The 23,996-nt window shown below is 44.4% G+C and overlaps 1 protein-coding gene across 7 annotated transcripts in view; it reads left to right on the top strand.

Moving 5' to 3' along the window:
- foxp2 (forkhead box P2) overlaps positions 1-23,996 on the top strand; it is a 115,855-nt gene that overhangs the window by 52,333 nt on the left and 39,526 nt on the right. For all 7 annotated transcript variants that reach the window (XM_050036026.1, XM_050036022.1, XM_050036023.1 and 4 more), the window contains 2 exons: positions 12,933-13,022; positions 23,531-23,668. In XM_050036026.1, the coding sequence (XP_049891983.1) occupies positions 12,933-13,022; positions 23,531-23,668 (228 nt within the window). The remainder of the gene's footprint in view (positions 1-12,932; positions 13,023-23,530; positions 23,669-23,996) is intronic.

Genomic DNA, 23,996 nt, shown 5'->3' with positions numbered 1-23,996 from the left:
GGCTATCGGCAGACAGTCCCTACAGAATAGTACATACAGGCCTGTGATATATAGGCCTGTAGTTTCCCCCTTTGTGATGACACTAAAGATATAGGGTGTGAATGACAGCATGGCTACTGTTTGCTCACCCTTCCCCAGACAAAACACAGTATTATTCTATTATCTATCGAGACGCCACTTCTTCTCCCCCTTTTTTCCCCCCCCCACCGTCTCATTCTTCAGCTCCTTGAAACCTGGCCTGTCCATCTATGTTTAAGACACATTACATGTGGCCTCCTGGAATTTACAGTGGCGCTCTCCCAGTAACTCCATTTCGCACAGGAGTCCCCCGAGAGCATGGCGAAATGTCAAGCTGCAAGGCTTGAAAAAGACGAGGAGAAAGGGACAGAGAGAGCGAGCAATGTAGGAATTGCGAGGAGAGGATGAGAGAGATAGACGGGGGGAAATCTGCTGGAAATAAACACTCACGGCTATTTTATGCCCAAGCAGGTGGGAGCTGTGGAGCAGGCGGTGTGGTCTGCAGGTCGAAGGTAGAAAAAGATAGGTCACACTGTGTCTGTGCATGTGTGTGTTTACAGGATATCAGATCAGTGCCGTAGAGGTCATTTGCTTTGAGAAGCTCTTTTTGCCTTTATGAAGTTAAATTTAGAGTACATTTTTATATGTTTCAATGGAGCCAGTTGACATCAGTCAGTCTAGATCAGGCGTTGTGTTTGACCGGCACATTTTCTTTCTTTTTCTTTTCCCTTTTTCCTTTGTAGCACATTAACCCAGTGATAAATGAACTGGGTCAGGGTTAACCACCTCAGTGTAAATAAGAGGCAGCCATTCAGTCGCACATACTGTGGCCAATAGTCCTGCAGTCTCCAGCCAACCTAGAGCAGGCCAGGATCAATGGCCACTTCACAACTCATTTCCTTTTACGCCTCCCTAACTGCCCCGCTCCGGCTCAGGGAAATAAATGGCACTGGATCTATAAGTCCACTCACACAAACACATATATAGGCAATGCATACACACTCATACAAACACTCAGTCACACATACTCTGAGTGGACTGGAGCAATTGCTCCAGCTCAATACCCTCCACAATAATTTATTTGCAAACTGCCTCGGCGGTGACTGGCGTATCATCTTTCGTGGCCTCACAATCGAAAACAGGCATTCTGTCATTGTTTGTTGCCACTCCCCTGTCGTTGGCTTAAACAGAGTACCAGTCGTTAATATGGCGGGGTGGAGTGTTACTGTCACCCGCAGCCTGAAAATACACATGTAAATGGCTCTGTTTGCCTCTAATGTGGAGTTAACAGGAGGATAGAGGAAAACACGTGCGGAGGAAAGGGGGGGGGGGGGGGGGGGGGGGGGTTGCTTTCCTATTGCATACAAGGTAACACATTGCTGTCTGCTTTTTCTGTAAATGGCTCCCTCCCCCCCCCAAAAAAGGCAAGTGGCTTATAGTCATTTGATAGGCCACGACACCGCTATCCATTTAACAGAGCTTAAAAATCCTACATATGCATATGCCGGGGTGTCTTAAGCTGACAACCAAAAGACAGGATTTGCTAGAAGGCAGCTTTGGAGTGTTGTGAATTTAACAAGCATGTCTAGTATTACAGTTCCTCTCCGCTTTAGCCATGAATAGTAACAAATCAGACTCTGAAACGCATGCCCGATGGTTTGTTGTGTGCACCCCCCCTCCCTCCCCTTCTCTAACTAATATTAAAATGACTTCAAATCTGGTTAAGAAGATGACTAGCAAAAGTAGTAGCATCTTAAATGTCACTGGTGCTCTCTGTCTCTAATGCGCCCCGAATCTCGGTTAACAGATTCCAGGTATCATCACAGTCTTTTTTTTTAGCACACTTGTTAACACTGTTGCTCCGATTACCTTCATCCCTGACCCATTTCTGAATATATTAATGGCTCCATCCTTCTCCCAAGTTGTTTGTAGTTGTAACGCCACCAGGCTGCAAGGGGAGATGCTCTTTACGCATTGCCTCCAAACACCGTATACATATGTAAGAGAAGCCAGCCGGGCTCTCAGCCCCTCTCCTCTTCACAGCTTTTCATACAAATGCAGTAAATAAGCTCAGGCCGTGGGGAATTGAAGGCTCCAAACAGACGAACTGACTGACATGTCACTTAGCGCTGGCTTTGGCTCTCTTCACTGCAGGCTTTAGAGCTGAAGCTGCTGGGTTTTATAGTGTATCAGCCAAGGTCAGGCCCTCACTTTGTTGTCATATGTATTATTTACAACTTTGTAATGCTGTTTTTTCTATATATATTTTTTTAAATCTAGGGAAATATAGCAAACAGTAAGGCATATATTAAGTCTGTAGATGGGATATATGGAAAATAAACACTTCTAATTAAATCCTTTGGGAGGATACAATTTGTTTAGGGTTGATTCGGAGAATACTCTAGCCTGAGGTTAATGGTAGAAGTCACACTCAGCAGACAGGCCCGCTTCTCTCCAGCCTCCGGTCCCGCTCAAGCAGCCTGCCATTCCTCATCAAGACCTAACCACTGCTTATTTACCCACACTGGTGGGACTTAACTCGCACACATTGATCAGTGATAGCAGTGGAAAGCTGCTTGTTCCACCCTGATAAAAGCGACGCCCATGAGCATATGCAGAACATGCTTTGTGGGCTAGGCGCAGCACTTCAAGCTTGACTAGACACTAAGCTGATATTGGTTTCACGCTTGAGTCCATGGTGCAAAAATCTTCCAATTGAAACCCGGAGATTTGATTGTTTCTTGGTATGCATTTATCAGAAGTTTACATGATAAATATACATTAGCCTGGTGGCTTGGCCATGCGTGGTATTGTTTCAGCGATACCATTCTCCATGCATTCCTTTCCACCTGTTTGGACTTCATCATCCAATTCAGTGTGAACCTGATAATCATAATTTGCACAAAACTTCAAATGGATTTATAGGAGTTCTGTGCATTGTTAGTCTTTGCTGGGATTTTTGTCACAGAGAGGAAATACTTCTTTGTTGGCACACGTTTGAAATGTGTGAGGAGAGAATCCCTCTCAAAATCACTGAAAACGGAGTGTTTTTTTCTTTTCACTCTTTCCATATTCTTGTCTGTAGCATGACATAATTCTCAGACTCAGAAGCTGAGGTCCCTACAATATGTGTAAAACAACCCCCCATCCCGCTCTTGGCTCAGTCTTGACTTCATTTTGTAATGCCTTCACCACAGCCCTAAGTGATATGTCATTTATCTTTCATACAAATTTCAACCAGAGGTTTTATTTTCTTAATAACCACTGTAATTGTTCTGTCCTTGTACGGAGCGCTATGAAGGGAGTGATCATGCTTTTGGCACATTTATCAAAGCCCAAGGAAAAAAAAAAAATGCAGAAAGGAGGCCCTTTTCTCACATATAGCTGGACTAAGTGTGCGACAGAGTGATAAATTTTCTTGTTAGGAGAAATTACATCCACTAACTTGAGCTACTTCAGCATGAAATTGAAAAAGAAGCATTTCTTGTGAATTTCCATTCTTGATTCAATGAAAGATGTAGATTAGCCCTTTGGAAAAGGGCGGGGAGCACGAATGAAACTAAGGAAGTATGACTCTGCTCACGCTTGCTTGTTCTCAGAAGCGTGATATAGGATGCTGTTGGAAGAAGGCTTTGTTTATGGAAGTAAGGCTCAGTCAGGCTGGTGGCAGATTAAAGAAAAAAATGTTTAACATCTCTTTCTCTTCCTCTCTCCCCCCTCTCTCTATTCCTGCGTGTGTGTGTTTGTGTGTGTATATGCGGTATACATTTATGTATTCAGAAACAAGCCTTATTTATTTTTTATTTTTGCAGTTTTATCACTGGGACTCTCCAAGCCTCTCTGCCTGCTTTACCAGTCACAGTCTGTGCTTGTGATAGCTCCCTCTCTCCATCTCTCTTCACACACACACATATACATGCACACACACACAAACACACTTCACCAGACCCAGCTCAGTGTGGCCGCCTGTTCTGGTGGTGGTGGTGGCGGTGGTGGTGGTGGTGGTGTGGAACACTGATTGATAGACGCTGGGTGTCAGAGTGGAAGGCAGATAACTATATCTTCTACAGCTCACTTAAAGGTCAAACACACACCGCTGTAATTGGAATATTCACAAGACAACCACCGAGGTACAATGCAGGGCGGAGGAAAGAAAGAGAGGAGGAGGAGGAGCACAGGAGAAGATAGGTGTTACATAAGCATAGAGATGGAGAGAGGAGAGGGGGAGTGATTGTGATCCATGGCCCTTCCACAGGCAGATGTAGTGGCTATTTATTGAGTTGATCTTTCGGGGAAGTGTGGCGTTCATTGAAAGATACAGCGCCCTCAATGGAGAGCAATCCTGAATGAGGTGAGCGGGGGCTAATCGCAAGGCAAAGTAGTGACATAAACTTGTTTTAAACTTTGTAATGGCCATTATGTAAAGCATATGTAGGTTCAGAACAACATAATAATTACAGAATGTAAACATCTGTTTTGTTCATGTCCCTACAGCTGCAGGTCAAACTCAGGGTTAGGCATGCAGCGGGTGAGATGAGGTCATTTACAGCTAAGGTCAGGGCGCTCTCTCATCGACCCCAGAACAGGGTTACAATTAGACTCAGCACTTAACCTGAGCTCCTCAGGATGAGACAGTCAGACACTCATACTATTGACCCGCAACAGCAGAACCCCCAAGACAGGATCTGATGTACACACATGCACCCGCAATTGTATCAGAGGGGCACTGGCGAAAATAATTAGAGGCTGATATCACTGTATTTAAGAGGCTGTGGCACGCTCATTTTTTAAGCTAGCACCAAGGTAGTAGCATCTTGTGAAACTAGATCACCTAAGACATTTATTGGCACCAACCATGTCGACTTAGCTTGTTGGGAAGGGGGCTAAATAATATGAAAACTTTCTGGCAGTGCCACTGGCTCAAGCACTCAAATACACATGCACTACACACGTTGCAAGCTTGGTTTGCTTGTGTCAGTGTTCAAGGCAAAGGCAGTGTGGATTTTAAATGACATCAGCTCCTTTTTTGCCAAATTTGGTTGGCATGAAGATGGACAAGAGTGACACTCAGTAGCTGTTTTTCCTAATCATTGTTTTGTGTTCCTATGTTTGACTGTATGTGCTGTGTGTCGTTATCAGTGATTTAATGGAGGGTAAACACACTTAAATGCAGTTTACCAACCCCGGGATGCAGCAGCCTTTTATTTAACGCTATAGCCCCGGTCTTTATGTTTATGCGCGCATCTCATATGACACTGACATTAGTGTCAGCACATTCATCTTTTCTCCAGCATCTATTGGTATTGGCATTCTGCACAAAACAAGCTCCTCCGCGGCGGCTGCTTGTTCTCCGGTGCCACAGTCAGATTGCTAGTCGCCTCTGGCCATGTTTTTGGAGTGGGAGCCTCTTAATAAGGCCTTGTCAACAAAGACAGACACAAGCTCCATGAAAAGCAACTTCATTGTCAGCGTCTGATCCGCTGACAAGAATGATATGAAAAGTCTAGTTTGCGCAGGAATACGGCTGTGTTCAAGCTCCATGAATAGCTACAGTAGGCGTATAGTTCACAGTTTTTTATATCGTGTCATGCAGTCCGATACTGTGATACTTTATGATATCACATTTATTTAATTTGTAAGTGTTCAGATCATCGGCATACTGTTTATAAGCAACTAAGACGAAGCAATTGAGGTCTCCTTCCCGTCCCACAGTTCCAGTTTTTCCACTGGGCTCAGCCTCCTTTCCAAATGAACTACGGCTGGCCTGAACGCAACATTTCATATCAGGTATTCATCCAGCTGTGTGACCTCCACTCGCCTGGAACTGTGAAAAGGCGAGGGATCATAATCACCTGAAGGGGAAATCAAGCGCTTCAGGAGAGAGAAAGAGTGTGTAATAGAGAGAGAATGTGTGTATTTGGGGTTTTTTGTGTGGCTGCAGGTTTTGTGGGGGGAGGCTGCACAGTTGAACACTCATACCTCATGCCAGCTTTGCTTTTGCAAAGAGAACACTTGACCTAACACACACACACACACACACACTGCCTCATCTTCCATCCACACAAACACCTTCCCAAGGTCTTCTCTGTCTCTGTCTGTCTCTATTTTCCTTCCCCTCTGTCTTTTTGTGATCATATATTGTGGTTGCTCTCAGTTGTCAAGCTCTAAAGGACTTCCCTAAGAGCAGCAGTAGATAAAGAGTGTTGCTGAATACGCCTGCTGTCACCTTATCTAAACGTTGTGATACAGCACAGGTCAAAGTAAAGACTTTAGAGCAAAGAGAAAGAAGGCTGTTGTTTGTAAATTGAATTGAAGTGGTGAAATATGAAAGGTATGACTAAAGAACAAAACCACTTATGACATCTGTATGACTTGTATGTGAAGTCTTGGCACATCTAAGATTATTTTGGAAATAAGTACGATCAGGTCTTTCTAACCTGATGAAAAATGTCAAAATGCATTTTTTACAGCATGACAAAGCAGTCTTGTTTCAAATTCCACCTCAGTCTCTGTGTTAAAGTTCAGCTCGGAGGTAGCTGAAAATAATTACTCTCTCTCGATAGAACAGATATATCACTGTATTTGCACAGAATATCCATGGTGATAACAGCGGGAGGCGGGATGTCAGTGGATGTTAGCGGTCGCAGTGAACGACAGCAGGCCGCGCTCTTTGTTATTGCTGGCACGGCCTCCCCGACGTCTCAGCAGACACATACATATTGGTGCATATGCACTCTTCAACTCCCACTCAGACATAAACACACAGTTTATCTGTGATGGGCAAAACAGACCCGTGTTTTGTCTTCGTTAGTGGAAAAATAAGTGTGAGGTTATACAATGGTGCTAGACACCTTCCCAAACCCCTCCACCACCACCACCACCGCCACCTACCTCTACTATACGAGCTTTCTTCCTGGGGTAGGAGCGAGCAAATTCATCTCGTCAATCCTCCCGGGAGGGTGTAGCTATGCAGCTCTGTTTACTGTGGCAGAAAGTTAATATAAATTTTCATCAGTGGGGGAAGTTTACACATATGATTCTATTTGTCCTTCATTATTAGCACCTGAGTCTGGGGCTGGGTAGGCATAATTGTCTACAGACACAGGCCAAATAGATGCAAGGGAAAGGCAAATAAGCACACCCCAAAATAATTTGATGCTTGTGTGTTACAATCCTCCACCCTAGGAATTCTTAATCTAGAGAATCAATAAACAAGGGGTGAGAGACGTGGGAGAGAGGGGTGGGGGGAGGAAGACAGAAGGATGAGAGGAAGAAATGAATAATGTGATATGAGGAGGGGAGAGGGGGAGGAGGGAGGTGGAGGGAGAAAGAAGTTGAATTCAAAGTGCAGTGAAGAGGTGGAAAGGAGTTGAAGAGAGCAAACGATCAATATGGAAGGTTTTCTTCCAAATACCTATTATCCACTTTAAGAAAAAAAAAGGTCCACAACAATAAACGAGCATGAGACAGATTTTTATTCTTGGATGAAGCACTTTGTATGAGGAGCCAGTGGAAGCTGAAGTAGCTGAAAATACAGAGATAGAGATAGCAGAGCGGGGACACAGGAGCCCATTGTTCTGCTGGATAGCTTTACCTCCGTCCTGAGGCCCGAGCAGATTCTCCATGGACCTCTCCCCCCCCTCCTTCTCTCTTCGTCCCTCCCTTGTTCACTGCAGACTGTTGATTTATTGAGTCATACATTAAAATGCTCATTACTCCTACATACTTTCCAAATTCCCCTTTTCTCCTTTCTTTCTCATGGAAGCACCATCTGAGAAATTACCCGTAGGTTTCTGTTGGGAATTTGTATGACTGCATTTTGGTGGCCCCACTCGCCACCGTCCTAGCACGTGAGCCATATTTGGGCAACAGGAAGGGAGCCTGAGTTGTCACGTCACATTGCAGAAGCCTTTTTGACATTTGCATGTGTTTATTTGACATTCCTGCAACTCCTCCAGCAGCTCCAGCTTATTTCCTTTACAAGTACTCAACCAAGCAGAGGGGACTGAATCCAGGTGTGTTGTGTGCTCTGTGTGGGTTTGTAGAGGTGATAAGGGAGCTGAGTGTGGAGCCATTGTTGAGGCAGCTGCATGCCATCGCCAGTTCTGACCTTTATGAAAGGATAGGAGTCACTTTTCTCCTGTGGCCGAATTTCTTAAGGTGAAGGAGATCAATAGCGGCCATAGACGCCCACGCACATCAAGCATGGACTCGATTAATAAAAAAGTGTAACTGCATCAACTGCATGCTTGAGGCTGCTGGTTGCTCTTTGGCCCACCAGCATCTCTGACACAGTGTATACAAAACAAGCAAAGACATGGAGCAGCACCAATCTGAGGCTTTAGCTCTGCACTGTATTGTCAGTTGTGTGATTGAACTTCTAGGTCAGGACAGTGTTTGTAATCTCAACGCCACCCAGCTGCATCCGTTCCCCTATTCTTCCGTGAAGCCTGTTTAGGGCCTCCGCCGTTCCGACAGCGTTCCCCAGTCGCACATTGCTTGTTTGCACAAACTCAGGGCCCCACTTTTGTATTCAGACATTGTATGGGACATCTTATCCTTCTCCCCTTCTCTTCTCATTTGTCTATCCTCTCCAGCCAGCCCCTCCAAATCCGTATCCATCCATCCATCTGCCCTGAATCCACTTATATAAGAAGATAGGGTGTAAATATTTTGGTGTGGAGTGTCAGCGCATATCTCTGCCGCCAGCGGGCCGCCAGCCTCAGTCCAATCAGCCATGTTTGTTTGTTCAGCTTAAACTGTTTGTGCCTTGTTTTCTGTGGCATGCGACTCCCTCCAGCTTGAATAAAGTGTCACACTTTTTCTTTTTTTGCATCCCCACTCCCTCCCCCTTCTTCTGCGTCTGTGTTTCCTGGAAGCGAAGATAGATAAGCCTGGTGGTGTGATGCTGCGTGTGCGTGTTTGTGCGCACCAATAGCAAAAGTGTGTGTGGGAGTTGTCAAAGCTGTCAGCATGACTGGAGTTGTTCTGGCCTACAGCCTAGTGTTGAACAGCAGCCCTTTACTCCCTACAACAAACACACACATACACACACACAAAACATCTGTTCTGCACACCACAGTAAGACTGTGTTATCATGATGCAACCCATTTCTCACTGATCAGCGATTGATAGGCCATGTTTACAGCTACTTTCTGGAACATGGCAGCATCCTGTCGAGGCCACGACGCCGTGAAGACGTACCTGTCGAGGGCAGCTTATTTCACACTTGTGTCATCATTCCAATATCTGCTATATCCCCTAATAACAACAACTCCCAACGTGATCTGCACTGTCCAAACACAATGTCGCGGCCCCCTCAGATATATCCAATTCCAATGTCATGGCTGCATATCGTGCAGTCTCCAGGTGGATTTGAAAGAGTGACATTCTTGGTGGATGGCTTATTTCTTTCAGGTGTCCGCCCCCCCCCCTTCACACACCCCGCCACACAAAATAAGCAATCTGGAGATTTGTAATGGTTTGGCCCAGTATTGCAGGGCCTGCTAATGTATTTCATGCTTGTTTAAGATCTTTGCATGCTCCTTACAAAGGTGCATTGTGATAGGTGTTCCTTATTACCCTGTTCTGTGTGAGTCTAAACACTGGGAGCTGTGAGAGTGGAGGATAGTGGGAGGGAGGGATGAATGGACGGCTGATATGTTTTTTTTTCCTCTTCCCCACTCTGTCAGTCTCCTCTCACTCTCTCCTTTTCTCCCTCTCCAGTGATCTCTGCATGCCTATTAATGTAGCGGAGGAATGCCTGTGTAAACATTCTTGTTTCTCAGTCCGTTTCGCATAATAGTTGCCTGTATCGCCTTTCTCCTGACCTCACTATCTGAAACCAATTACACCAGATCCATTTGGGCTGAATCTTATTTTCATAAGGATCCCCGTGTCGCGGTCTCGGTCGCTCTGTGTGTTATTTTCCCTCCTCTTATTTTTTTCCTCCTTTCCAACCTCAGTGATGGATATCAACATCAAATATGCCTCTGAGTGCCTTGTTATTTATATAGCAGGGCCCAGGCTCTTTTTTTTTCTCTTCCTCCCTCTCTCTCGCGCGTTCTCTCTGTCTGGCTCGCTCTCTCATTCTGAAGAATGTGTCACATTGTGCTGTTTATACAATGTGTGCATTAATCAGACTGGGGATGTCATTTTTCCTTGCATAGCAACCCAGGTTAAATAGACGGTGCGCCCGCACTCGTCTGTGTTTTTGTCCGCTCCGGCAGCTCTTCAGCAAACTTTTGATGACTTTTCTTGGCATTTTGTGCTTTTTGTGCTTCGAGATGAGCTCCAGCTTGCCATCTCTGTAGAGTGGGAAGTGGGTGGCACAAATTGGTGCTTTTTACTGTAATGGCTGAATACTCAGAGCCAGTGTAAGTGAGCGGACAGGACTTTTTATTATTATTATTCTCTCTCTTACCTTGCACACCGCCAGACTCTCAGAAAAATGGCTAACCCCACTTCCACGGAAGAGGTGACAGGCAGTTTTGAGGCACGACAAACCACTCTGGAAAAGTTTGGCCGCTGTTGATAAGGTCTGTGTTATGTTTGGAGGAGTCCTCTTTATGCAGTCTGAGCAGACTTCTTTTCTAATAAGCTGGGTGCAGTTGATCTCTCTGCTTCACCCCTGCGTGTCACCTCTCATACCCGCACCTCCCTCGATATTTACCTGGCATGGATATTGGAAGTGCAGTTAAAAACATCTCTTTCTTTGTACTCTTGACCGCGTGTTATATATCGAGTGGCTCCCTTGACTTTGGATATAACACAGCGAGTCATTATTGATTCACTGGCGGATAAACATTTCCCGCTGACAGCTACCTCGGGTTGCACTCATCACGCAGCCTTCCCTCTAACTACTGTGTGCAGGACTCACTAAACCTTATAATTACTTTGATTCACCAATCATGGTGAGATTAATTAGGCCCCGTGTTTTAATTAGCGCAGTGATTGGCTGCATTCAAGGAATTTGTTTTGTCTTTTGCCTTCAGTAAAAGGAAGCGAGAGTCAAGCAGTGTTTGGTTTCCCGTCCGTTTTGAAAAAGCACACAAGAAACAAAGGGTCATGTGGCTGTGTGTGTGCAGGTGTTGATGTGTATTTTACTACAGGCAACTTTTTATATGTGTGTGTGTGTGTGTGTGTGTGTCTTCTGAAGGAAGGCCACAGCTCAGGTTACAGATGTCACATCACACACACACACACTCACACTCACACACACATAAACCGGTGGCGACTAGGATCCTCTTACCAAGGAGACAGATCAATGCAGTTAGGACTCAGTGCCAGTGTAATGTGTTTGTTTACTTTAGTTCAGAAAGCCTGGCTCCTCCTGAGCACCCAGACAGACAGACCCCCCCCCCCCCCCCCCCCCAGCACCACCACCTCTTCAAGCATCCCCCCCACCTCTGTCTTTTCATAATTGATCAGGAGGTGGCTGTGTTCCCCGAGGGGTTAAGACATGGCAACTTTTTTTTCTCCTCCTTCTCATTTTTTTTACTGCCTTTCTCTCTCCCGTCTTCTCCTCTTGTTTGCTCAGGATCTCAATGTACTAGTTCAAACATTGTTCCCACCAGCTGGCAGAGCTGCGCCATATGCACGCCCTGTCAAGGCAGCTGTTGTCATGGATACTGGCAAGCACCAGAAAATAAAATGAGCACCCCTGATTCCTGAGGAAGTGTCACTCTCCATCTGAGTTTTATTTTTTTTTTCTCATTTCTTGCTTCTCCTCCTACTCGTCCTCTTCTTTTTTCATCAAAAAAACAGAAACACCTGTGAAGTTGTTGTGTTGTGTGTGTGTGTGTGTGTGTGTGTGTGTGTGTGTGTGTGTGTGTGTGTGTGCATACGTGTTTTTTTTTCCTCTTCCTCCTCCTCTCCCACTTGATGCTCGTGGGCCCGAAGAATACAAGGCTGTATGGAGCAGCAGCAGCAGTAGTAGCAGCTGTGCACAATGTTCTTTTCTGCCAGACTCTTTCATCCATCTGCTCTTGAAGAATTGGAGTGAAGCTGCTAGCCCAGCTGCCACTGTACCTGTGAAGCCGGAGCTCGCTCGTCACACACACATTCAGTACACACAGCCGGGCGGGAGGGGATCTGTAATCCCATCAAACCCTAGAGAAATAAATTACGCCACATCCCAGCCTCTCTGATTCTTATCATCTCCATGTCTGGCAAACATATCAAACAGCGTTGTTGACAAATTTTACAATTTACAAATTACAAGATTTTTTTTTCCATTTTTTTTTTCTTGCCATGTGTAAACAGCGGCAAGCTAATTTCATCAGGCAGGGAAAGGTCTCTCTTTCTCCATCTACCTGTCCATCGTTCCATCCACGTATCACCCATCCACTGCTCATAAGCACCCTTAATGCATAGTGTGAAACCTGTGCTGCTAGTTAATTCACTCTAAATGTAATCTGATGTTGATTTTGTCAACTTTAATTACAGCTCCCAGGGACACTTCACATGGTGCTGCCTCTACTTCAAATTGATATTATGAATATGCAAATGTGGTGGTAATTTGCCGAGAGAAGTGGGTATTTCAGTTGAGCACACACTAGACAGGTCAATTCTACTGACGCTCTGTCTTTTTTTTCCCAGCCCGCCACCCCCTCCACACTCTTCTTCAGGGGTGCTCTAGACAAACTGTATTTATCCTTGATCACAGCTCTGTGAATCGTTACTAAAACGCATCTCCAACGTAGTGTTAACCACGTCAGAATTTGTTGCGGAAAACACCAGGTGATATTTGACAAGGTTTTGTCCCTGGAAATGTGAATTATCTCCGCTGCCAGCTTCAGGAAGTCTAATAGTTTATTTTCAGTGCCTCTTCCCCTCCCTCCTCCCCATCTTTCTTTCTTTCTCTCTCTCTTTTTTTCACACTTTCTTTTGTCTTGTGTTCCTTTTCTTCCCAGGCCCTACAAGCAGCGAGGCAATTACTCTTGCAGCAGCCAGGCAGTGGCCTGAAATCTCCAAAGAGCCAGGACAAGCAGCGTCCACTGCAGGTAAAGCAGCTCTCCGTCTAATCTCTTAAGTCCATCCATAATACATGCTCCTACCGAAAAGAAGATTTCCTCTGTTCCACAAGTGTGTTTGATTTGCCGACGCAATCCTCGGACCTGCCATTGGAATCCTAAAGCCGGACAAGCCGGTCCCCAGGAAGCTAAGCGTCACATAGACACAAGCAAAACACAACAGAGACAGATCTCAGAGAGCAAAGTTACATCTGTACACCATTTGTGTATTGTCGAGCAAACTGGACAATAATTAATACGTTAAGCAGGGATGCACTGAATGATTTAGCTGATACTGATGTTTAAACACTTTGGCTGATAGCTGATATCAACATGTGTGTTGCTTATTGTTTGTGTCGTTATTTATACCTCCTTTTATGCCATGGAAACAAAGAAACCTTCATTATAAAAAATAACTGAACTGTTAAAAGTAAGCCTTTCACTACACTTTCGTTTAATCGTTGAATGAGCACAAGGTCAATCATACAAATTTGTGACAACCATCAAAATAACCGTCTTTCACATGAAAAACATCTTCTCTTTAAACCAAAATATCTGTTTCGGAAGCCTTTTTATGATATAAAGTACGTCATAATCCCCTCTCTGATATCGATTGCTCTATTTCTCTCTATTCGTTCAAGTTTCTCACCAAGAATGACATTTAACAAGAATTTATTCGTACACATCAACACAACATTATAATTTAACTTCACCCAACACTATATCTTACTGAATAGAGCTGGAACGCATCATAATGTAACTCAGTGCAACCTCCGTTAGCTTGTAGATATGGCCACCGGCTGCTAACGGCTAACGTTAACTAGCTCTCCTCCTGCTGATTTCAACACAAATTTGTCGTTTACGACGTAGCCTTATCGGGGAAACCATACAGTGCGTCCTACTACATGACAATAGTGAGTTTCCTGTATGTTTTCTTCTCAAAAGGTATCCTGGGGTTCATCCCAAACACGTTTTCTGTCGTCTCGGGACGACAAGGCGCTGTTGGTTCCGAACTCTGCTTTTTAGCCTGCGCAAAATTGATGGGACACAGTGGAAATACTTGCCTATACTGCCATTGGTTATTTGCCGATGGCAGTCAACAAGGAGAATATCGGGAGATACCGATGTTCGGGGGATAAATCAGTGCATCCTTAACATAAGTATATCCAAAGGTTGCATGACACATTCTTTGATCTGGATGCTTTTCTACACTTGATCTATAACGTTAATCCTGTTGACACGGAACACCCAGAGGTTGGTTAGTTATGTGAAAGACATGTCAGCTTGACTAGTGGGTTACAAAGGCAGCTAATTTTAACTGCCTGTCATTTCCACTCTTCACAACTAATTTGCCTTATTGATTCGTAGAGCTGTCTATTTCTGTTGTCAGTGATTTGAAAAAGGTCACACTTGTACACACACACACACACACACATACACATTAACACATTGCCTGCAATTCTTTCTTTCCAGCGTTAAGATTTCTCTCACACTAGCAAGTTTTTCTCATTCAGCTCGTTTAAGTCAACAAGACAGTTAGTTGGTTTTTCCTTCCTCAAATTATGTAAGGCCCCTTGACATCTGCTCCATGTTTTTATTATTAGTATTTTTTATTTAATTTATTTTTAGCCGTTTGAAATTGAAGTGTGGGAGTTTGTGCCCTCCACTCGGCTAATAAGTACTATCAAGGAGCAATGGTTTACCTCATTAGGGGCTCTGTGCATTTCATTAATGTCAGGGAAATTGGCGTTAACCTCACCCGTTGATATTTTCACAGAGTCTAACAATGGCGACACCTTCAATTGGAGTCACACCCCTGTGTACCTAATTACGTACTGGCGAAGAGATAAGGTTGGCAAAGACTCAGTCATGCTTTTGCATTTAAATAATTGAACTCAACCTCATCAAGAGTGTTAATATTATCAGCATATTCACACATAAAGGCATCAGAATTACAAACATATATGTATTTTTAATGTATATTTTGTGTCTTATTTAGCTGCGGGGGAAAAAAAGAATTAAATAAAAGCTCTCTAGCTTATTGTTAGGGTCCATTGCGCGTCTTCTGTTTGAGGTTCTGTATGCCAAAGTGAATCGATTCAAACAAATGGGATCCTGATCTACAAATGCCTGCATAGTCACCAAGTACAATACATACATGGCAGGAGGAACAATATTGAACCAGAGCAGTGCGGGTGCTTGATAACCGTCAGCCCATGTCCAAGCCCCTGCCTCTAATAACACCAGCAGATGGTAAATATTGAATATTTACATTTGCTTACTCCATCCTTGCCTCGGCGTTGGCGATATGAATCAATATGAATCAGAGGGGCCTGCCGATCGGCCTGTCCTCAGCTCCCAACTAATCCATCTGTTGATCCAGCCTTTATTAACGTCCTCACCTCTTTGTTCCAAAAAAGTCTCCATGCAGAGCGTCATAGCAGAGGTACTGCCGACTGATACACAAACAGGGCTCAGTGCATTCTGCTTTCAAGATCATTTCTACAGTGGGAATATGCTGCTGTGTGCCCTTGAATCCACTCATTTCAAATGACATTTTAGCTGTAATACTCCATTGTGCAAATATCAGTATGAAGCAATAGAAACTCTGACTTGATTAAAAAGCCTTGTTTTGCTATTGTTCTATTTCCTCCCTCTTTTCAGTACCAGATATTTTTTTTTATATTCTTGTCTTGAGGGAGTTTACACAATAAAGCTGCATTATTTACCTGGATTATGAGGCCACACTGGGTGCTATAGTGCAATATTTTATTAGCTTCACGCCTTGATAAGAGTCAATGGCAATCAAGCTGCATGTTTTCCACCGGAGGAATCAGGCGGATTGATCCCCTTGTATGATTAGCACAGCAGAAAGTGGGAAAGGGATTAATATTAGCATGACATCCTGCTTATGGTAGAGATACTGATAAATCCTCTGCCAGTCTTTTTCCCTGTTGTTCTCCCATCTTTGGTATTTAAGAGCGGGAAATGATCCATAGATCATGGCATGTAAATTATTTAGTACACAAGCATCTAAGTGCCTCAGCTTGCAGTTTTAATTACGCGTATTAGCGGCTAAAGGCTCTCGCCTGACTAATTCTATCCGCTCGTTCATCGCTGCTTCTCAGGAGTTGATGATGCGGAGGCAGGCAGCACTGGCATTGGCACGCACGCACACACACAACATGTACAAAAAAAAGAGAAAAAACAGTCCCACAAACACACATACAAACACACACACAAGCTGCTTCTCCACATTTGCGTAATGTGACAGGTCTATTATTACACAGTAAGCCCACGGGAGCACTCAATAAACACCTATTTCTCCCTGTAAATCCCCCCTGCCTCCGCCATGCTGCTTACACGGCTCTCCCAAGGCACACAACACCCTCTCGTCTCCTCTGCTCCTCTCTTTCCCCTCGCTCTCCTCCTCTCTGTGGCAATATCCCCCCTCTGAAAAGCATTTATACACTGACATTTGGAATACAAATAAAGAAACGCGGACAAGGAGAGGCGGAGAGGATTACAGTGGCCTATGAATCTGACAGTTGTTTCGTTCGCGCACGCACGTACATAATGCATCTCGCACACAGCCTGCTCTCATACACAAACACAGGCACAGTGACAGTTACTTAAAGTTTTTACATTGCCAAGAGTGACTTTGTGCAAGTCTTGTTTGTTAGTGGGTCTATTGATCGTTATTGATGAGGAACACCTGGTGGGTGGGCAGATTTTGTGCTCCATGTTTGAAGTAGAAATCTCACACAATGAGCTGTGACGGTGCCAAACACAACCTCCTATCTTACCATGTCTCAGCCTAACATGTCACCCCACGGTGACACAGCCACCATCTCTATATGTCAGTTAGAATGACCCCCTAACTCTATGTCGTGAGTGTGTTAGATGGGGGCTTGACAGTGTGAAGGTACCCCCTCCTCCCGATAGTTAACATCCAATTCTTACCACGGGCAAGTGTTGCAACTGCTGCTCTGCCCCTTTCACACTATCAAGCTGTGAATACATTTTTACAGGACTAATAACCCGAGTCCCATCTGTGCAATGCTCTGCTCTAACTACGAATGAAAATATTTAAGGTTTTATGGATCGGGGAGTGATGTTGGTTTAGCTGTTCTCTGTGAATTCTCTAGCTTCCTGCCCAGGTTTCAGATTGGTTGTGGGCACTGGGCCATCCCAGAATGTGTCACATTTTTTAAAGGTCAGGTCCAGGCGTTCTTCCCACTGAGCCAATATCACCTCGATAGCAGAGCTCATCTGCTTATTGGCTTTCATCCGGAACACAGACACTCGAACAGATGCAGGGAAAAGGGCTGCGATGCTAGACTTTGAGTATAGGTTAGCTGATTCCAGCGTGCGTGGCTAAAGGATGGTAGTTCACATTTACATTTATGAATATATCTTTCCACAGCATCCCCTCTGGTTGGATCTGAAAATAGAGAGAAATTATCACTGTGAAGGGGAAAAAAAGAGAGGGGGAAAATATTATGTTATTCATGAGGAAAACTTCTGTTGACTCTGAGAGAGAAAGAGAAAAAAAAAAAACGTCAGCACATTTTAAGTCAAACACCCTTGGTTACTGCTTTTGTAACCAGAAAACAAGATTTTTTTTCCCCCCCTCCCCATCTCCCACCCCACCTTTTTCTCCCCCTGCATTTACAACACCTACAGGACAAGATTGCTAAATTGCGAGGACAGAGCAGGTTCATCATTGTGATGCAAAAGAAGTTGAAATGCAACCCCAAGGCGAGGTAGCTGAGTTTGGGGGATCAAGAGAAAGTGAGAGGGAGGGAAGGATAAAAAAAAAAAAAAGTAGCTCAGACCTTTGATGTAGCAGCAACAAATTTACCTTGTGACAGAAGATACATGGGTGCAATAAACGAGTTATACCAGCCCTTACACATGCAATCAGATGATTCTGGCCAGGGTGTTAATTGGATCCTAACCGGCAGATCTGATACGCCTGGGCCCCGGTGGTGAGGGGGGAAAGCCTTTCCAAGTGATGAACTATAATTCACTGAGCTGCTTGAAGCACTTGTAATTTACTGTGTGTCACTGATGAAGAGGCTGATCCAGTGGAGGCCATATTACCTGCAACATCAGAGGGAAGTGTGTGTCCCCCCCCCTCTCTTGCACTCACTTGTGCTCTCTCTCGCATTCTTTCTATTTCAGCACTCACCTCTCTTTGCACTTTCTTTTTTAATTCTCTCCCCCTCTATCTGTCGCTCCCATTTACTCTTGAAATATGTGCACCTGCAGGGAGGAATCAGTCGGGAGTGAATTGTGCCAGTTTAATGATAAAGGTGTAACAATTTGTACTGATAATGACACAAACAATGTGCACAAGCAATGTCACACAGCCTCGGCGTCGTGCACTACATTCGAGAGGCTTAATCAATGACTATCTGCATGTAGAGATAAATCAATATGGAAATTGTGCTAAGCCCGTCCCAATCTCCTCGGGCTTTTTTATGAGAGGCTTTTGCATGATGGGTCTTTATGTTATGATAAATTGCACTTCCAATGCACCACTGCCAAACTGCTATGGAAATTGATTTAGGAAAACATTCAGTAATCTACTTAGCTTCAGTCCTGACAATCTACAGTATTGATCTCCCTAAGCTGAAAACACGACATGCCTTTTGAGTGCGCGTGGCTCCTATGCGGTTTTACATAGTAAACACACATCTTGCAGACCACACACTTGAACTTCGCAGCGAGGCACTCACCAGGCCAGCCGCCCTGTGAGCCTTGGTGGTCCTCAAGTGGAGAGTCCCAGCTATCAATAATCCTGTGGCCATATTTGGCAGTAATTGGCTAGTAAATGAGCAGTGTCGGCTGAAAGGGAGTTGAGAGGTCAGAAGTCCACAAGCTAAGAGGGGGGTCTGAGTTTGGGCCCCCCTGGGATGCTCAGGAGATTGAGATGAAATAGTGGCGAGGGTGAGTGGAGGGGTTTCTCCCGTCTCTTTTCCTCGATGTCTTTCTCTCTCTTCCTGTGTGTAAAATGAAGCTAGTGGCTTAATTAGCAGTGACTCTCCCCGCCAAGGATCCACAGTAATTACCGACCAGGACCCTTCCATTTCTCATCGCAGTTATCTTAAGCAGAGTCTCTAGCGCAGCTCAGTCCCCTGTCCAGTTCTACAGGAACAACCTCTGTCGTTGATAACCGCCCCGCGTTCATCGCCCCCGCGATGTTTATGGCCGACATCTAATCACCAGCTCCCCCCTGCTTATTACTGCTAAGTGAATTGTATGGAAGGAGATCGAATAAAAGGAATTCCTCTCCGCTGGACTTTAATTGTTTAAGTTTGAACTCCGATACAGCACTTATCTCCTGCTTTAGGTAATTTGAGTTCACTCATAAAAACTCACTGCTGCAAAGATAAAGCACCACAAAGTGGAGTGGGTGTAATTGCTGGAAGCGCATTGGTCCAGATAGTTGGAGGCAGAGCCAGCCAGTGAGCGGCACACAGTGGAGGTGTGGTGTTTCGTATTTAATGCCAGAATGCCCAGTTAAATCAAACATAATGAGAGACTTGGGGTGCTGGCTTTGCCTGGAAGAGATACCTGAGTTCTCCCTGGAAGAACTTGACCTTTCGCGAGGCATTGGACAGGCTGGTTACAGGCTGCGGCTGTGACAAGAGTGGTGTAATGATGTGCTTGTTCTGGTGAGGGCCCCACCAGTGTTTTCACATCAGGAGCCAATTTAAAGGTCCTTTGTTTTGCTCTCCAACTTCTGAGGGCAAACCATATGGCTTCAAAGTTCATGTCAACAGCGTTCTCTTTAAGGCACATAAACAAATAAGGGTTCAAATGGTGAGTGCAGTTAAAAACAAGCACATTTTCTGCAAATGTTAGCAAAGCAGGGGTTATATTTAAATGACTTGTTCAGAAGTAATTTGCAAACTACTCTTTTCCATCCAAATGTGCCTTATTAAAAACAGGAGAAGCACCTTTTCTGTTATTAAGGCCCCCAGTGGCCACATCAGCTACAGCTAATTTCAAACGATTTAATAAATCCCATTAATATTTTTTTGTGCACTAGTGTCGGAAATACATCCTTTTGGATTACAAAGCAGCAAAGGCACAGCCCCAATTGGATATCATGGCTCCTCTTCTACGAGAGAGAGTCTGCGTGGATGTTTACGCCACCGCCATCGTCTAGTAAATGCTCATTAATTTTATCCCTTCGTAGCAAAATCATTTCTAGGAGAGGCAATTCAGCCTCCTGTTCCTTTCAATTCACCGCTCACGTCAATCAAGCCCTCGTGCAGTATCCTGCAAAATGGAGGTGTTATATTCCTGCAATTATCATGTCATATACTCGAAAATGTAAATGAACGTGTGTGTAAAATTAAATTTATGGGTTGTCAGTGAAGAATAAGAACCAGGAGAGCAATTACTTATCTGCTTTCATCTCGGAGCCTCTGATACGTCAAGCAGAAAAGCATGCAGTTAAATGCTGGAATTAGCATTGTGCTGCACTTCACAATGGACGTGGGCCAGTGCCTTTTCTCCCCTCTCTTTCTTCCTCGTGCCTTTTCTCCTGTTTCCTTCCCCTCTTTTTGTTTGGAGCACCAGTGAAATGAAGATGATTATCACCCATTACATCTCAAAAAAAAAAAAAAAGCTAATGAAAGTGTAAAAGGTACTTCCCAATTTCCGAACCTGGTTGTTTGCTGTTTTTTTCTGATCTTCTTTGTTGGAGTCTTGTTTAGTTTAAGTCATTGTTGCTGAAATCCTGCATTATTCATTTACAGGTATCTATCTATGAATGCTTTTATTTAACCACTTTCACAATGAAGAAACAGTTTGAAGCACAATGCAGAATTTAGATTTAATTCCACTTTACGTATGCATGCGCATATATTTGCTCTAAATCCTACATGTCTAAGCCTGCATCTCTTTTGTGAACCAAAACATCTTTGTGCTAGCATCCAATTAATAGTCTTAATGAGTGCATCACTCATGTTGTTTCTCAGCCGCACTCGTCCCATTGTCGCGGCATCCAACACAAAACCAGGAGTGACTGCGGGGGTAATTACTTACCTAGCAAATGTACCTTTAAGGGTTAATAACATTGAAGGTGTAAGCACAGCATTTGCATAATTACACACGGACTGTTTAATTTGCAACTTTTGACGGCTTTTGTTCGGCACCTCGCTTATTGTGAATGCATTTTCTTTTGGCACTCTTGCATAGAGGAGTCCAGAGAAGAAAAGAGATGTACCACAACATCCTCCTCCTCCTCCACCTCCTCCTCCTCCTCCACCTCTTCCACCTTAGATGGAGTCCCTTCTCTCTAAGACCCTAATGAACAATGGAGGCAGGATTTGTTTGAATATGAATATGAATGTGCAGTGGGGCCGGCTGGAAGTTGACCTTCAGCTGTGATTTTCAGTTCATCAGGATTAGTCAAGGCGGGCGATCAGGAGCCACTAATGCATAATGACTTCTAAAATGAAAAATGTGTAGTGACCATGCAAATGTCTTGGCTAATCAAAGAGGGGGGAAAACCTGGGGTGGGGGGTAGGCGTCGAGGAGAGGAGAGCTAAACAAGGACGTGTCAAGGCCTGACAGAGAGAGAGAGAGAGGAAGAGAGGGAAGGAGGGAGGGAGGAGAGACATGCATGGAAAGTAATCAAGGCAGCTTGATTAGCTGGCGATGAGGACAGGGATGTCTTATTGGCCCCTTGACACACCATATAGGCTAGCTACTGTCATAGCAGCTCTCCGCCAAACACTGTCGCAATTAGAGTCAGTGAAGGTGCAGCTACATGTTGATATTTTAATTGTGTTTTAAAGCTTGTTTTCCAAGAATCACCATTGACAAGACGCAGCATCCAGACCTAAAAAAGGTTACATTAGTACATTGTTGTGCTAGAAGCTGATTGAATTACATTTTAAAGGTCATATAGAGAAGGAAGAGGTGATTTCAGTCCCTTCAATCAATCTCGTGTGTGTGTGTGTATTCACTCAAGGAGAATCAACTGGTGAGCCGCTGTGTTGTTGCAGCGTGTTGCATACTTAATCATTCACCCATGTTGATTCCATTTTCCATAATACTGCCGCAAAGTCAACAAAATTTAACATTCTTTTCACTAGAAAAGTTGTTCAATTTTTAAGCAGCCACGAGGAGCTGAAACTCAATAATATGACTGTTGGCCCACACTCCCCTGTTAGGATGTGTGCACACAATCAAAGACCGGAGAGAAACGCATCCTTTGTCTATTGATCTGCCGCCTCAGAAGTCGCTCGCACTGCCGCCTTAGAAGAATTTGGTGGAAATACAGGATATGTATCTTTGTTTTGTTTTGGTGAAGTTCTTCCACTGCAGTTTGACAGCTCGTATTTTAATGATTATCTCCGCAAAATGACATACATTTTTCAAAATGGCATGCTGGCAGAGAGCAGGGAACAAATGTGCCTTTGGCTGCTTTTATGACAATATTAAACTTGTTCACTGCAGTAGGAATCTAGTAAAGAAACACTACACACACGCGAGACAACACTACACTGATACATACTGACCCTGGGTCAACTCTGACCTGCAATAGGATGCCAAGTAGCGCACCAACTTTTTTGTAATTCACAATGAAAATAGATTTGAAATAAATTCAAATAAGGTACCAGAGTGTATAAAAGAGGCATGAAAACACCCCTGTTTACACCTGACCTGTGCAGGGCTGCTGTAACTGGCTGCGTTATGCTGGTGCAACTGGATTTGCCTCTTGGCAAAGTCGAGTGAGGACAGCAAACATCAAAAAACTGAAAACAGGCAATTAATTCATCATTGATACCAAAAAATAATATTAACGTTTGTTTACCTGGCAACTTGTCTCCTGTCATTTTGTGAAAGTGGCCCCCAGACAAAGCAAGTTTGTCCTTTTATTCCATATTTCCCCCCCCTCCAACATAAATTATCACTGGCGTTGAACCCCAACCCCCCAAGCCACGACCCCCCTCATCACGCAGATATGTCCACTTCATCACTATAGTTTTAATCAACTTCAGAGCTGTGCATTTTCACGCTGTTTCACAATAGGAGCACTGATAGGCACGCTAAAGTGGGCGAGTTCAAGGGTCCTGCTAATTAAGGTCTACGTCTATTTAAATCTCGTACTTCTCCCAGCGGGGTGGAGGCAGAGCAAAATAAGATGAGCAACACAAAGGCACAGCACCCATCTGTCCTTCAGCATCTCCTCTAGGCTGCCAAGCGTCACGGCCATGGGAGGCCTGCTCTCCCTACCTCTCAGTCACCAATTACCACACTCCCAGTAGATCCATGCCAGTAGGCCTGACGCACGTCTCTAGTGCTCTATTTTCTTCCAACTCTCTCCTTTTTTACTCCTCCCTCCGTCCACTTCACACCTGCGCTTTTATTGTTTACCCTCCTCTCCTAATTTTCTCACCCACTGTATATCTTATACCTGTCCTTTGCACCTGTTCCTCATCCCACTTTTTCTCACTTTCCTACCCATCCAGGTTCCAGTGTCAGTGGCCATGATGAGTCCCCAGGTGATCACGCCGCAACAGATGCAGCAGATCCTTCAGCAGCAGGTGCTCTCCCCCCAGCAGCTCCAGGCCCTGCTCCAGCAGCAGCAGGCTGTAATGCTGCAGCAGGTACACACACATTCACGCTAAACATGCATGCACCCTTAGACAAACATTTAGGGGCAAACACTCTGGCTCATGCGGACACACGCAAAACTGAATGCAGGACATGCCCTATCAGCAGTAGGTGTAGATGCACACAGACACCCAGGAGTATACATGATTACCAATATTTATACTTAAAAGCCCATATACAGTACTAACCACAAACTACAATCAAACTTTTACTTAGTTAAATCTTTATTTTAATCTTAAAACAGCCTCATTTGGCATTGGTGTCTGGTGTGTGTGAAAGCATACACTTATATCCCCACACAACCCTGAGTCACTCCTCTGC

This window comes from Epinephelus moara, chromosome 23, assembly GCF_006386435.1.
Source record: "Epinephelus moara isolate mb chromosome 23, YSFRI_EMoa_1.0, whole genome shotgun sequence".
Lineage (NCBI taxonomy): Eukaryota > Metazoa > Chordata > Actinopteri > Perciformes > Serranidae > Epinephelus > Epinephelus moara.
The sequence above is the reverse complement of the archived record's forward strand: the minus strand, read 5'-3'. Positions and strand labels throughout refer to the sequence as shown.